This window comes from Chelonoidis abingdonii, chromosome 11 (genome assembly GCF_003597395.2).
Source record: "Chelonoidis abingdonii isolate Lonesome George chromosome 11, CheloAbing_2.0, whole genome shotgun sequence".
Classification (NCBI taxonomy): domain Eukaryota; kingdom Metazoa; phylum Chordata; order Testudines; family Testudinidae; genus Chelonoidis; species Chelonoidis abingdonii.
Window position 1 is genome coordinate 14,800,622 of NC_133779.1, and position 15,345 is coordinate 14,815,966.

Consider the following 15,345-nt stretch of genomic DNA (forward strand, 5'->3'; position numbering starts at 1 on the left):
CCCCCTGCTAGCCCAGCTCTGCCGGTGCCCCTCACTCCCGACCCACAGCCCCGGCTAGCCCACCCCAGGGTGCCCCTCACTCCCGACTTGCAGCCCTGTTCCCCAGGGGACGTGTGGGGGTGGGGGGATCAGCTCCATTTCTCACTCTTCTTCTTCCTTCTTGTTTTGCAGTTTTTTGCCCGAATAAGTGTGGTGAGTGTGAGCCAGGGGGATGTGGGGGCAAGGGACAGATCCTGGGGGAGGGGTGGAGGGTTCCAGGGACCCTGGCTCTGATTCTCTGGGGGGGTCAGTGATCCCCGTGCTGGGAGGGTCCTATTTTTGACCTCCCCCCCGGGCTCTGACCCCCCCATCCCTGACTCCCCCGGACTCTGACCTCCCACCCTGGGCTCTGACCCCCTCTGGCCCCTGACCCCCCATCCCTGACACACCCCAGGCCCTGACCTCCCCGGCCCTGAGCCCCGCCTCTCCGCAGGGCGCATGGTTCACCAGTTCATCGACTGTCGAGCCTGCGGTACCAAGCTCTACTCCTGCAACCGGGACCTGCGCTGCGGGGGTGAGCGGGGGCTGCCTGGGGCAGGATGGAGGGTCAGATGAATGGGGGAAGGGTCGGCAGTGAAGGGATGTGGGTGTCTAGAGGCCTCCAGCCTGTGTTAGGGTTTCCCTCCCAGGCTCCAGGGCCCGGCTTCTCCAGCAGGGTCAGGAAGGAAAATTCCCCCCCACCCCCACCATGGCCAGGTACGTTGTGGGTAACGAGAGGGTCTTCTATATCTAACTCTGGCCACTGTCAGAAGCTGGACTGGATGGGCCCATTGACCTGGGGTGGGTGTGGGTATTGGGATGGATGGGCCCACTCTGATGCGGGGGGCGGGCTGGGGTAGATGGACCCATTGATCTGACCCAGGAGGGTGGTACTGGGATGGATGGGCCCATTGCTGTGATCCAGGATGGGGGTACAGGGTGGGATGGGTCCATTGCTGTGATCCAGGCACACTGCTGGGGTCGATGCTGGGGGGTTACTGGAGTGGATGAGCCTGGCCGGAGGGGTGGGGGGTTATGGGCTCTGATCTCTGGGTCTCTGGCAGAGCGGAGGCTGCAGGTGCAGCAGGACGACGACCTGATCCTGGACTGTGCCTTGACCTGGCACCGTGCCAGCTACGGTGCCAAAAGCTACCGCTTCTACCGGGTACGGTGCCCCTCACTCCTGACCCGCAGCCCCTGCTAGCCGAGCCCTGGGCTCCCCCAACCTTGCCGGTGCCCCTCAATCCTGACCGCAGCCCCTCCCCCCAGCGCTGCCGGTGCCCCTCACTCCCGACCCGCAGCCCATGCCAGCCGAGCCCTGCCCCACCCCCCCAGCCCAGCCCTGCCGGCTGCCCCTCACTCCGACCCGCGCCTTCCAGATCCCTCGTCTCTCCGCAGGCAGTGGGGGCTCAGAGCAGGCATGGTCACAGGCCCCGACGCCTTCCTTCGTGAGACGGATGGCAAGCAGTGAACGACTCGGGCGCTACCGCTGTGAATGCTGAACGCCCGGGCTGGGTCTGCTTCCGAGCTGCGCTTCCAGGTAACAGTTGAGGTGAGAGAACCAGGGTCTGGCTCCCATCCCCTCTTCTCTATTACCATGGCCCCCACTCCCTCCCAGAGCCAGGAGAGACCCAGGATCCTGGCTCCCAGCCCTGCCTCCCTCTAACCCCTGTCCCCTCCCCCTGCGGCACCCCTCCGAAAGCCCCACCGGCCTGGTCCCCTGCTGTGCGCCCCTGACTCTTGCCCCCCCGTCACAGAGGCCCGACCCCCCCGGGGGCCCTGAAGGCTCGTCTGCTCATCATCTGGGGCAGCGCTGGGCTTGTCCTACTGCTCATCGGGGGCTGGTGAGTCCGGCCGCCGGGTCCCCCTCAACCCTTACCCCCAGGGGCGCAGGCCCCATGTGCCAGCGGCTTGCGCGTCTGGGGGAGGATGGGGGCAAGGCCTGTGCCGGGGTGGGGGGCAAAGTACTGGCTCTGTCCCCCCCTCACCAGACAGCTTCCCCTATCTCCTTTCCCAACCCTCTCCCCTTCCCCCCTTACAGCACCTGGCTCTATCAGCCGCCAGCAGGAGGTGCCAGAGAAGTCTGGTGGCTGAAGACATGCAACCTGCCCCCTCACTCCAGAACCGACCCCCCCCGTCCTGGTTCCTCCCCCTCCAACCCTCCCTCTCCGCCTATTTTTAATGACAGGATTTTATTCCTAATACACTGTCATCCCGGAACTCCTGGGTCCTGTTCCGCCTCTGAGTGAGGGTGGAGCTGGGGAGCCGGACACTTGGGTTCTATTCTAGCTCAGCATGATCAGGTTTCCTCCCTATGGACCACCCCTCAAGCTACCCCAGCCCCCAGCCACGAGTTAAAAAAACACGAGGCACGCTGGTGGCAGTGGAGGGGCTTTATTGTGTGGGGGGATCAGCTTTGAGCTTCCAGGGTCCCCTCAATGACTCCCCAGCCAGCACTTGTGGGAGGGGCCTCCTGCCCTTGTGGGTGAAAACCATTCAGAGCTGTGGAGTGGGGGTGGTGGTGGACGAGGCTTAGCAGTTCCAGGTGAATGGGGGGGGTGTTTGGATTATAAGTTGGAGTTTCTACTCACCCCCATGTGGATCGGTGCTCATGGGAGGCCAGATCCCCACTCCCCCCCCCCAGTGATGGAAGGAGCTCTCCCGGCCCCTGCCCCCACTCTGGGGAGCAAACAGGAGTTGAGCTCCCCTGCTGCGAGCTTCCCCATGGCAGTGCCCCAAAGGGGTTGGGAGTTTCCCCATGACAGTGCCCCAAGGGGGCTGTTCCAAGGGCTGCGAGCTTCCCCACAGCAGTGCCCTGTCACCCAGTCGGTCCAAATTTCTCAGTAGCCTTTGGCCACTGTCAGCTCCCCACCCCCCCGTGGTGTGACCCCTCCCCTACTAGCTCAGCCCCCTTAGGGAGCTGCGCCCTCACCAGTGGTCAGAGTCCCCCCCCTTAATTATCAGGCAGGGCACAGTGATGAACAGGGTGGGGGGGATGGTGTAAATGGGAGGGGGCCAGGAACTGGGGGGCAGCCTGGGTGGGAGGGGACGGGAGTGAAAAGGGTGGGGGAGGGCAGCCCCCAATAGAACACTAGGCTCAGCAATGGTACAGTCCAACCAAGATGTGTCTACAGTTGCCATTTCCCCACCCCCCTCTGCCAGTAAAACATGAGGTAAAAAAAATGGTATGAGCCATCCAAGATGGCGTCTAGAGTTGGGTTCTTCACTCCCAACCCAGCTAGGTACAAAGATGGTACAATCCAAACTAAGATGGTTTCCACATCCTCCCCTCTGGTCAATAAGACACCAGAGTCAAAGGTGGTATGTCCCAAACAAGATGGCATCCCACAAGTGGAGTTGCCTTCCGCCTGCCAGTGAAACACTTAGGTCCAATTAAATGGTATGGCCCAAATAAAGAGGGCCTTTGGCCTTGGCATCCCCCCAAGCCCCAATGACTGGTCCAATCCAAGATGGCACCCAGAGCTGACGTGACTCAAACATCAGTGGTCTGATCCATTTAAGATGGTGGTGGACGCTGGCATCACCCTCAAACAATGGCTTAACCCATTCAAGAGCTGATGTGACCCTGAACACTTATGGTATGATTTATGCAAGATGGCAGCCACTCGCCGTATCACTGAACACCAACAGTTTGATCCTTCCAAGATGCCCCTTGGGGCTGACAACCAAAAGAGCAATGGTTTAATCCATCCAAGATGGCATCCAGTGTTGACATCACCCAGTAAAATGGCTTCACCCATCCAAGATGGTGTCTGGAGTTGGCATCACCCCCAAGCAATGGTTTCATCCACCCAACATAGCATCCAGTTGGCTTCACTGATCAATGGTGGCATCCCGAGCTGATGTCAAACCCAAACAATGGTTTCACCCATCCAAGATGGCACCCGGAGTTGATGGCACCCTGAGTAATGGTTCCAAACATCCAAGATGGCGCCAAACAAGTGTTCCACCCATCCAAAATGGTGCCGCGAGTTGACGTCACCGAGAATAATGCTTCTACTCATCCAAGATGGAGTTACCATCATCCATCCAAGATGGCGCCTGGAGTTGATGTCACCCTGAACAATGGTTCCACCAGCCAAGATGGCGCCCAGTTTTGGCATCACTACAAACAATGATTCCTCCCAAGATGGTGCCTGGATTTGACGTCACCCATCCAAGATGGCACCTGCATCGGTGTGATTTGTTGGCGTCTCTCAGGTGGCGGTGGGGGGGCTCCCCGTAGATAGGCCGGGGGGCCTGCACCCCCTACCACTGCTCCACCATCAGGTCAATCATGTGGTTGACGCTCAGCTCGGGCGAGTCAAAGAAGTCAGTGGAGAAGATGCTGCTGCCGCCAGGGGTGCCGGGCCCCAGCCCTGAGGCTGGGCCAGCTGTCAAGGCTTCCAGCCAATCGACGGGGTCGAAGGCGGGCCGGCGGCTGGGTGACGGGGGCCCCTCCGGGGAGAAGACCCCACACAGGGAGTCTGAGGGAGATGAGGAGGAGGAGGAGGGAGGGGTGAGGAAGTTGTAGTGGCTGGGGAAATCCAAGATGGCCGCTACTGGCGGGGTGCAACGGGGCTTCTTGCAGGGCGCCCCCTGCTGGCTGAGGGGCGAGGGGGGCCGGCTCGGCTCCGTGGGGAGCAGCAAGGGGGCATCCGTGGGGAGCAGATCACCTGGAGAGGGGGCGGGTGGGTTAGATGGACATGGGATGCTGAATGGCACCCCCTCCAAGCTGCTGTCTGCAGCCCAGCGCCCCCTGCTGAGCCCCCTACTCCACCCCTTCACAGCCCCACCTCCTGCCCCACAGCCCAGGATCCCCCTCTGAGCCCCCCACCCTGCTCCCCGCAGCCCAGCGCCCCCTGCTGAGCCCCCAGCCCGCTCCGTGCACCATGGCACCCCGTACACCAGATTGGGGCGGGGGGGTGATCGGAGTAGGGGTACTCGGGGTCTCACCTGCACACGCCAATGGCTCCTCCAGGATATCTTCGATCGACTGACTTGGGACCAGCTGTGGACAGGGAGGGAGAAAGGGAGTGAAGGGCAGGAACGGGGACATGGCCCCACTAGGGTGGGGTGCGGGGGCTGGGTATATGGGACCCCCCCCCATACCTGGGCTTTCTGGATGGCCTCCTGCAGCTCCTCCTCCAGGGAGCGGGGGGCTGGGGCGGGGCTGGCCGTGATCTGCAGGGGCAGTTCTAGGTCCTCCCCGATTGGCTCACAGGAAGGGGGGCAGAAAACCTGAGGGAGGAGAGGGACATGGGGGTAAATTTGAAGTTCCCCCTGCTCATCCCCTGCTCCCCACATGGCCCTATGGCCCTCCCCCTTGGCATGGCTCCGCCTCCCTCCCAGTGCCCCTCCCCTACCAATTTATCATGACTCCGCCCCCTCAGCCTCTCCCCTGGGATGCCCCCCAACTGCACCACCCAATCCAATTGTGGTATGGCCACACCCCCTGCCATGCCCCTCCCATTTGGCCCATCCTCCCTGCACTGATCATGCCTCGCCCCAGGCACACAAGCCCCGCCCCCGATCATGCCCCACCCCTGGCACACAAGCCCCGCCCCCTGCTCTCACCAGGAACCCCTCTCTCCTGGGCACTGGGCCCTCGGACGTCTCCCTAGTGGGGGCCTGGGGGCCGTGGCTGGCTGGAGGGGAGGGGGGCAGGGGCTCCCCCTCCGGGCGGCCGTGCCGGCACTTGTGCAGCTGCAGCTCCTCCTGCAGGTCGTCAGCCTCCTGCTGCTCCCGCTGCAGCTCCCAGGTGAGGCTGTCGATGAGCCGCTGCTTCTCCTGCAGTGCCCGGTCGGTGGGGGGCAGGACCGGGGGGGGCGGCCCTGGGGTCCCCCGCACCTGAAAGGGCTTCAGCCGCTCCAACAGGGCCGGCTTGGTGCCCGACACGGGCAGCCCGCGCTGGCGCAGCTGCTGGCGGAGCTCTGACACCTGGGGGGGGGGTGTCAGTGGGCCTTGGTCCTGGACAGACGGATGTCCCCATTCCACCCCCCACACACACTAAAAATGTCTTCTTGACAGAGGAGAAGGGAACCCCCCCATCCTCCAGCCCCTCACAATCTCCCTACCCCCATTATCCCTCCCCACCCCTTCACAGCCCCAACCCTCCAATAACCCCTCCCACACCCTCACAGCCCCACCCCTCCAATAACCCCCCTCCCCACCTCTTCACAGCCCCACCACACCCCTCCAATAACCCCTTCCCCCTCACAGCCCCACCCCTCCAATAACCCTTCTTCACCCCCTCATAACACCCCCACGCCCATGACCCTCCATCATTCCCTCCCAACCCCCAAATCCCCACTCCCCATTTTCTCCTCCTTCACCCTGGCAGCCCCCAGCCAGTCCCTGCCTCCAGGGAGGAGCAAGCGAAGGATCAGGGCCCCCCCCCAGATTTCCCCCATCACAGACAGACTCACTGTCAGGTCATCCAGGTTGGCGGGCAGCAGCTCAGGCTTGGGGAGCACAGGAGGGGTGGGAGGTGTTGGGGGGGCTGCCAGGGTAATTGGGGGGGCCGCAAAGCTGACCACTGGATCTGGGGAAATACTGGGGGGGCAGAGAGAGGAGGAGTTAGAGGGGGCATATTCAGTGAGGGGGGATTGAGAGGGTTCAGTGGGGGTTGTAGGGGTACCTGGCACTCAGGGGGTGCAGGGGGGTTCAGGGGATACCTGGTGCTCGGGTTGCAGAGGGAGTTGGGGGGTACCTGGCACTCAGAGGGTACAAGGGGGGTACCTGGCACTCAGGGGGTACAGGGCGATGTGGGGGGGTACCTGGTGCTCAGGGGGTGAAGGGCAGTGCGGGGGGATACCTGGCACTGGGGGGTGCAGGGGGGGTACCTGGCCCCCCGGGGGGTAAAGGGCACTGCAGGGGGGTTACCTAGCACTCAGGGGATTCAGGGGGTACCTGGCACTCAGGGGCTGCAGGGCCGGCACACACAGCGTTGTGGGGGGCCCTGGCGGGGCCGGCGGCTGCTGCTGCTGCAGGATCTGGAGCTGGAGGAAGAGCTGCTGTTGCTGAAGCAGGCGGGCGTAGGCGGCATCCAGGGGGGCCGGGGCCCGGGGGGGCCGGGCCGCGGGGGGCACATACTGATGGTACTTCAGCTTCCTCATCTTGGGCTTGGGGTCCTTTGCCTTCTTGGGGCGTGGGGGGCCCTGGAGAGGGGGGAGAATGTGGCTAGGACCTGCCAAGTGGGGTCCCCTCCCTATCCCCCTACTGGGATCCCCCAACTCCAGCCTCACCCCCCCACTGGGACACCCCAATTCTGCCCCCCCTCTCAATGCTGGCCCCACTTCCCCATCCCCTCGCTGGGACACCCCAATACCCTCCTCCCAACAACCGGCTCCTAGCTGGGACACCCCAACACCCCACCCCTCCACTGGGACACCCCAATTCTGCCCCCCCCACTTTTAATGCTGGCCCCTCTTCCCCATCCCCTCGCTGGGACACCCCAACACCCCCTCACCGGGACACCCCAATACCCACCCCCAACAGCCACCCCCTGGCTGGGACACCCCAGCTCCAGCCCCCCTACATTCCCCTCCCAGTTCCTGCTGGGGACCCGCCCCCCTCGTCCCACAGCCCCCCACCCCCGGCTCCACCACAGTCTGGCATCTACCTTGGGCAGCAAGGCCGGGGCCTTAGCCGGGTGGCCAGCCCCAGGAGGTTGGGATTCGGGGTCCGGGGCAGGCGCAGAGGGGGCCTGGGACTCCAGGATCGACAGCAGCTCCGACTGCAGGGAGAGGGCCCCAGAAAGCCAAGGAGTCACACAGCAGGGATAGAACCCCGAAGTCCTGGCTCCCAGCCCCCCTTCTCCCCCAACTCTAACCACTAGACACCACTCCCCTTCCAGAGCCGGGGCTAGAACCCAGGAGTCCTGGCTCCCAGCGCCCCCCCCACTCCCCCCCGCAGTACCTGCAGTTTGAAAAGCCAGACACCAGATGGCAGCAGAGACCCAGGGAACCCCCCGGCTCTGCCGGTGCCCCTCACTCCCGACCCGCAGCCCCCTCCTGTGCCCAGCTCTGGCCTCCATCTCACCTGGACAGCGGCCCCTGAGGTCGAGGGGGGAGATGGGTTGCCGGAGGCCCCCCCCAGGCTGGCGGTGAAGCATGGGGAAGAAGAGGAGGACAAGGACAAGGATGAGGACATGGAGGAGGTGGAGGAGGAGGTGGTCGTGGACGAGGAGGAGGATGAGGAGGATGAGGTCCACATTGAGGTAGACGAGGAGGCGGAAGAGGAGGACAAGGAAGAGCTGCTGAGGTCCTCGTCTAATAGGAAGGTCCCAGGGGCAGGATCAGCTGGCGGGGGGGAGGGAGGGGAATTAGAGAAGTCTCGAAAAATCTCATCAGCCCCCCAACCCCCAAGCCAGTCAGTCCCCGCCCTGGCACGGGATAGGAGCCGGCGCCCCCTATTCCCAGAACATGTCCACCTTCAGCCACTCATTAAGCCTTAGACCCAGGGAGAGAACCCAGGAGTCCTGGCTCCCAGCCCCCTGCTCTCACCATTAAACCCCATTCCCCTCCCAGAGCCGGAGAGAGAACCCAAGAGTCCTGGCACCTGCCGTACTTTTCACAGCATCTTTGAGGCTGGCGTCCAAGGAAAGGATGTTTTTTGTCACGAGTTCCAGTGGCCCCGGCCGTTGCAGGAGTTTCTCCTTCAGATCCTCAGCCAGACGCGTTTTCTTCTCCTTCCGCTCTGAGGGGTCCCCTCCAGACTTTGCTGGGGGAGAGGGGACACAGACTGAATGGGGGTCACAGGCCATGGGGCAGGGACCCAAGTACTATGCACTGATCTGTTTGTGCCAGTCATGGGACCCAAACATCTGGGAGAAGGAACCAGGCGGCCAGGCAGGTGAGCCACAGATGGGCTGGGGCAAAGGACTGGGGACCCAGGTGTCCTGGTGGGGGGGGGAGGGGCCCAGGTGAGCCAGAGCATGGGATTGGGGACCCAGGTGTCTGGGTGGGGGGGACCCCAGGTGAGCCGGAGCATGGGATTGGGCACCCAGGTGTCCGGGTGGGGGGGACCCCAGGTGAGCCAGAGCATGGGATTGGGGACCCAGGTGTCCGGGTGGGGGGACCCCAGGTGAGCCAGAGCATGGGATTGGGGACTCAGGTGTCCGGGTGGGGGGACCCCAGGTGAGCCGGAGCATGGGATTGGGGACCCAGGTGTCCAGGTGGGGGGGACCCCAGGTGAGCCAGAGCATGGGATTGGGGACCCAGGTGTCTGGTGGCACCTACCTTCTGTGAACTGGCCCTTGGCAGCTCCCACTTTGTGGGTTCTCGTCTGGACCTTCAACTTCAGGGTCTCGTCGGCCTGTAAGGGGTGGGACCGGGGGTCAGAACAGCCTGGAGCAGCAAAGAGGGGGGGTATCGGGGTGCTCAGGGGGGACCAGGGCAGGAGCACTGATTGCTGGGTGGGAGTAGGGTCTAGTGGTTAGAGCAGCGGGGGCTGGGAGCCAGGGCTCCTGGGTTCTTTCCCAGCTCTGGGAGGGGAGTGGGGTCTAGTGGTTGGTGGGGGCAAGGGGGACTGGAAACCAGGACACCTGGGTTCTATCCTGGCTCTGGGAGGGGAATGGGGTCTAGTGGTTAGAGGGTGTGGGGGTATTTGAACCAAGACTCCTGGGTTCTCTCCCCTGCAAGTCCCTTCCCCTCTCTGTGGCTCAGTTTCCCCCTCTGTGCAATTGGGAGTTTGGCTCCCATCCACCTGAATGTGTCTCCAGCACTCTAAGACCCTCCAGTGGGTGGGGATTATTTGCATATTCCATTACCCAGCCTGCCTTGCAGCAGCAACATAGCCACACAAGCCTCCCCTGCCCCCAGGCTGCTCCGCTTGCTCACCCGGCTCTGCTCTGGGGTTCCGTTCACCTCCAGGTAGGTTGGGGGGGGCTTGGTCAGAGCTGCAGGGAGAGATGGGAAGATTAGAGCCTGTCACCCTCAGCAGGAGAAGGGTCCCTGGAAGCCAAGGAAGGCTGTGAGGTGGGGGGGCTCCCTCCCAGAAATGCTGTGCTTGGTTACCCACCACCTCCCTGCTCCCCCCATCCTTCCCCCTTAGAACCCCTCCTTACCAGCCCTTCTGGGGTCCCCCCTTGCCAACCCCTCCTCCTTGGGCCCACTCACTTGTCAGGAGATGCTGCTCCTGGGATCTGCGATGCTGCATCCTGAGCTGCAGCACTGAGGGAGGGAGGACACAGTCAGGGAGGGTGAGACCACCAGCCCCATCGCCCATGTCCCAGGGGTTTCCCCCTAGAACTCTGCTTGCAACCCCACAGTCCTGGGCAGCCCCCTCCACCAGTCCCTGCTGTCTCTCAGGTCCCACTCGGGATGGATGGGGGGAAATGGGGAGAGGGGTATGGGATTGGGGTGCATAGGGTGGGGGGAGCAGAGGATGGGGTGGAGAGAAGGCAGGGCAGGTGGGGGAAGAGGAGGGACAGGAGGGGAGCAGGCAGAGGAGGGGGAGGGGCATGGTGCTCCCATCTATTCTTGTCCCTCCCCCCCCTCCCCCCAGCAGGTGTCTGGCGGGTGGCAGCTGGGGTGAGGGGAGTGAGAGCTATTTCGAGAGCTGGTAACATGAGACCCTCCTGCCCCCCACAGAACCACCCTCTCCCCACCCCATATAACCTCCCACCAATGGAATACCCCTGGGGGCTCAGCGGGGGGGTCTGTGGTGCAGGGAGCGGGGTGGGGGCTTGGCAGGGGATGCTGGGCTGCAGGGAGCGGGCTGAGGGCTCAGTAGTGGGCGCTGGGCTACAGGGAGTGGGGTGGGGGCTTGGCAGGGGGCACTGGGCAGTGGGGAGTGGGATGGGGGCTCAGTACGGGGCGCTGGGCTGTAGGGAGCGGGCAGGGGCTCAGTAGGGGGTGCTGGGCAGTGGGGAGTGGGGTGGGAGGCTCCCCAGGAGACTCTGGGCTGCAGGGGCAGGAGCTAGGTAGGGGGTGCTGGGCAGTGGGGAATGGGGCGGGAGGCTCCCCAGGGGGCGCTGGACGGCAGGGGCAGGGGGCTCAGCAGGGGGCTCTGGGCAGTNCTGGGCTGCAGGGGGTGGGGTGGGAGTTCAGCAGGGGGTGCTGGGCAGTGGGAAGCAGGACGGAGGGCTCGGCAGGAGGTGTTGGGCTCCAGGGGGCGGAGCGGAGGCTCGGCAGAGGGCACTAAATTGCAGACCCTAGCTTTGATCCCGTGGGCTGCGGCTGGCTCTGGGGTGGCTGCAGCCAGCTGTTGAACAGGCAGCCAAGAGGAGATTTAGGACAGGAAGTGAAGAAGCAGCTCATTTCCAGGCGTCGGGGTGGGGGGATATCTCCCGGCAGACGGGGCTCGTGGAGGGGGGGAGCTGCAGCACAGGGCTCCAGACCTGAGCTTGGGAGGGGGACGGTTATGACCATGGGGGTTAGGGAATCATGCTGCCCCCTTTCCCCATTGGTGCCATTCACCCCCCGTCCTTCCCCACCCTTTGGGCCTAAACCAGGGCCTGGGCTTTGCCACAGTCAGGAGGGGGCAGGGTTGTTTTGCTCACAGACACCCCCCAGCCGGGGAATCCCTTCAGCTCTGGGACCCAGGCATCTGGGCAGAGGCGAGACCTCAGGTAGGCCAGAATGAGGCCTTGGAGACCCAGGGGATCTGCTGTCTGACACGCCTGGGTCCCTGGCTCCCAGCCCCCCTGCTCTAACCACTAGACCCCACTCCTCTCCCAGAGCCAAGATAGAACCCAGAAGTCCTGGCTCCCAGCCCCCTGCTTTACTATCCGCCCCTCGAGCCCCTGCACTGGGGGGGGCCCGTTTCCCAGCCCCACTCACCGGATCGGAACTTGCTGCGGATCAGCATGGAGCGCTCGGAGGCCAACAGGGTCATGGTCCGGGCTGGGGGTGTCAAGCGTGAAGAGGGGGACACCTGGCCGGCCACCTTGGCCTGAGGGGACCCCAAAACAATCCAGCAGGGAGGAGAGACCGAAGGAGAATGGGGGGGTCACAGATGGAGCTTATGACTGAACAACCCCTCCCCTGAGAGAGGGGCCCCCGTAAGTTGAGGGGGATGGAAATGCCCCAGGGCTGGGTAATGGGGGGCAGGGATCTCTCAAAAACTTCCATTCAGTGGCTCCCAGCACCCCCCCAGCTGGGATAGAACCCAGGAGTCCTGGCTCCTAGCCCCCTGCCCCCAGCTCTAATCCTGTTGGGACAGATTATTCCCTGCATAGGGGGTCATTTTAATTCTAGATGCACACACCCTGGTTCCTTGCAGATCTAGGGGGCTCTCTTTGGAGGGGGAGCAGAACAAAGGGATGTGGGGATCCGGGGGCCAATTTTGGGAGTTTGGGGGGCAGGATGGGCCAGTTTAGAGGGACGCCTATCTGGGGGGCAGATTTGGGGGGATGGGGCAGGGGGTCAGACAGCAGGGTTTGGGGGAATCTGGTGGGGCACATTCTGGGACATGAGGATCTAGGGGTCAGATTTCAGGGGGGCTATAGGGGTCAGATTTGGGAGATCAGATTTTTTGGGAAAAGGGATTGGGACAGGTTTGAGAGCAGGGATGTCTTGAGGGGCAGATTGGGGGGGCTGGGGCAGGACTGGGGGAAGGGAGATCAGCTGGGGGGGGTCACAATTGGGGAGATGATGGGGTCAGGTTTGGGGGGATCCAGTTGGGGGATCTAGGGGCCAAGCTGTGGGTCAGAGGCCCCAGGGGGTAGGTTGGGGGATTGGGAGGCTCCAGGAGGGCAATTGGGGGATTGAGGAACTCCAGGGGGTGGATAGTGGGGATTGGGAGGCTCCTGGGCAGGTTTGGGGATTGGGGGCTCCAGGAGGCAGGATGGGGCCCCCAGGGGGGGGGTTGGGAGATCAGGGGGATCAGATTTTTGGGGAAAGGGATTAGGACAGGTTTGAGGGCAGGAATGTCTTGGGGAGCAGATTGGAGGGGTGGGGCAGGACTGGGTGAAGGGAGATCAACTGGGAGGGTCACAATTGGGGATAGGGATGGGGTCCAGGTTTGGGGGATCCAGTTAGGGGATCTAGGGGCCAAGGTGTGGATTGGGAGGCCCCAGGGGGAAGGTTGGGGGATTGGGGGCCCCAAGGGGTGGATAGTGGGGATTGGGGGGCTCTAGAGGGCAGGTTGGGGAGAAGTTTGGGAATTGGGGGGCTCCTGGGGGCAGGTTTGGGAGAATGGGGGCCCCATGGGGCAGGTTTGGGGATTGGGGGCTTCAGGAAGAAGTTTGGAGGGATCAGGGGGCTCCAGGAGGCAGGATGGGGCCCCCAGGGGGCAGGTTGGGTGATCAGGGGGCCCCTGGGGGTGGGTTGGGGGATGACAGGGCCCCCGAGAGCAGGAGGGAGGATAGCAGGGCCCAGGGGGTGGGTTTGGGGTATCAGGGCTCCCAAAGGATGGGTTGGGAGCTCCAGGGGTCAAGATGGGGGGCTTGGGGGCCCAGGGGGCAAGTTGGGGGGGATTGGGTCTCAAGGGGGCAAGTTGGAGGCTTCAGGGGTCAGGATGAGGGATCTGAGGCCCCAGAGAGCAGATTGAGGGGGACTGCTGATATCAGGGGCCCCAGGTGGTGGGCTGAGGGAATCAGGTCAAAGGGGGCAGGTTGGAGGCTCCAGCAGGTGGGTTGGGGGCGCTCAGGAGCCCCAGGGGGGAGGTTGGGACATTGGCTGCCCAGTGGGTGGTTTTGGGGGGGATCTGGGGACCCAGGGGGCAGGCTGAGTCCATCATCGGAACCCAGAGAGCAGGCTGGGGGGCCCAGGAGGTGGGTTCGGGGGAATCTGGGGCTTCAGGGGGCAGGTTGGAGGCTCTACAGGGTGGGTTGGGGGGACTGGGAGTTCAAGGGGATGGGTTGGAGGGACTGGGGGCAGGTTGGGAGATCAGGTGCCCAAGTGGGAGGGTTGGGGGGATTATAGGGGGCCAGTGGGTGGGTTGGGGGCTCGGGGACCCCATGGAGCGGGCTGTGGGGGATCAGGGGGCCCAGAATACAGATGGGGGGCTCGGAGGGCCCCAGATGGTGGGTTGGAGGGGTTACGGGGGGCCAATGGGCAGGTTAGGGGTCCCAGGTGGCAGGTTGGGGGGTTACGGGGGCCAGAGGGCGGGTTGGAGGATCGGGAGCCCCAGGCGGCAGGTTGGGGGGTCGGTTGTGGGGGATCAGGGGACTCTAGAAGGGAGGTTGGGGGGATCGAGGGGGTCCCAGATGGCAGGTTGGGGGCTCGGGGTCCCACCCACCAGCGCCGCGCGGTGACTGTCCCGGTCGCTGTCCGGCCCGGCTCCGTCGGTCTCTCCCCGCGGGTCCCAGCCCGGCTGCGTGGGGGGTGCTGGGGCCGGTCACGGGCGGGCTCTGCAGGCTGGGGGGCGGGGGGACCTCGGGCCGGTGATGTCACAGCTGCCCCCATAAGGGGGGGGCGGCAGCTGCCACCTCCCCCCAACGTGTGAAAAGGCCCCACCTGCCGGTCACCCGACACCGCCACTCGCGGGCAGGAACGCGCTGCTGGCTCAGCAGGGACCCGCCCCCTGGGCTGACCCTAGACCCCACCCACCTCCCAGAGCCCGAGAACCCAGGAGTCCTGGCATTTCCCCCCCCTCCCGCTCTAACCATTAGTCCCCACCTCCCTCCCAGAGCCTGGAGAACCCAGGCGTCCTAGGTTTGGCCACTAGAGGGGGATGTGACTGTTGCACCTTCAGTCACGACTCCTGGGTCCTATTCCTGGCTCAGCACCCGAACTCCTCACCCAAAGCTGAGATCGGGGCCCCATCGCGCCGGGCACTGTCCAGACACAGAGTCGCCGAGATCGGGGCCCCGTCGTGCCGGGCACAGCCCAGACACAGTCACTGAGATCGGGGCCCCATCGGGCCGGGCGCTGCCCAGACACAGTCACTGAGATCGGGGCCCCATCGGGCCGGGCGCTGCCCAGACACAGTCGCTGAGATCGGGGCCCCGTCAGGCCGGGCGCTGCCCAGACACAGTCGCTGAGATCGGGGCCCCGTCAGGCCGGGCGCTGCCCAGACACAGTCGCTGAGATCGGGGCCCCGTCAGGCCGGGCGCTGCCCAGACACAGTCGCTGAGATCGGGGCCCCGTCAGGCCGGGCGCTGCCCAGACACAAAGTCGCCGAGATCGGGGGCCCGTCGCGCCAGGCACAGCCCTGACACGGAGTCGCCAAGATTGGGGCCCTGTCGCGCCGGGCACTGCCCAGACATAAAGTCACCGAGATCGGGGCCCCGTCGCAGTAGGTGTGGCCTGGACACGTGTTGGGAGCTGGGGCTGAGCTGTGGGGCCGTGCGGAGGGCAGTTGTGGGGTTGTGCGGAGGGCGAGGCAGGGACCAGCGTGCCGGGTGCCCTTTGCCGGTGGCTGCAGTGGGGCGCTGGG

General features: G+C 64.3%; 2 protein-coding genes across 2 annotated transcripts in view; one reads left to right on the forward strand and one right to left on the reverse strand.

Moving 5' to 3' along the window:
• IZUMO1 (izumo sperm-oocyte fusion 1) overlaps positions 1 to 2,112 on the forward strand; it is a 6,356-nt gene extending 4,244 nt beyond the window's left edge. The window contains 8 exon segments of the mRNA XM_032793064.1: positions 172 to 192; positions 473 to 553; positions 1,083 to 1,183; positions 1,398 to 1,509; positions 1,512 to 1,584; positions 1,776 to 1,862; positions 2,060 to 2,075; positions 2,077 to 2,112. Coding sequence (XP_032648955.1) covers positions 172 to 192; positions 473 to 553; positions 1,083 to 1,183; positions 1,398 to 1,509; positions 1,512 to 1,584; positions 1,776 to 1,862; positions 2,060 to 2,075; positions 2,077 to 2,112 — 527 coding nt within the window.
• A 1,243-nt stretch (positions 2,113 to 3,355) lies between these two features.
• LOC116832367 (myocardin) lies at positions 3,356 to 14,312 on the reverse strand. The gene is made up of 15 exons (XM_075070518.1): positions 14,206 to 14,312; positions 11,805 to 11,916; positions 10,140 to 10,193; positions 9,861 to 9,919; positions 9,261 to 9,336; positions 8,581 to 8,742; positions 8,234 to 8,321; positions 8,062 to 8,191; positions 7,643 to 7,756; positions 6,931 to 7,178; positions 6,447 to 6,573; positions 5,596 to 5,958; positions 5,131 to 5,259; positions 4,975 to 5,029; positions 3,356 to 4,694 (listed from the first exon to the last, which is right to left on the reverse strand). Exons 2-15 carry the CDS (start codon positions 11,857 to 11,859, stop codon positions 4,288 to 4,290), a joined length of 2,067 nt encoding a protein of 688 aa, XP_074926619.1. The 5' UTR covers positions 11,860 to 11,916; positions 14,206 to 14,312; the 3' UTR covers positions 3,356 to 4,287.
• Between the last annotated feature and the right edge of the window lie 1,033 nt (positions 14,313 to 15,345).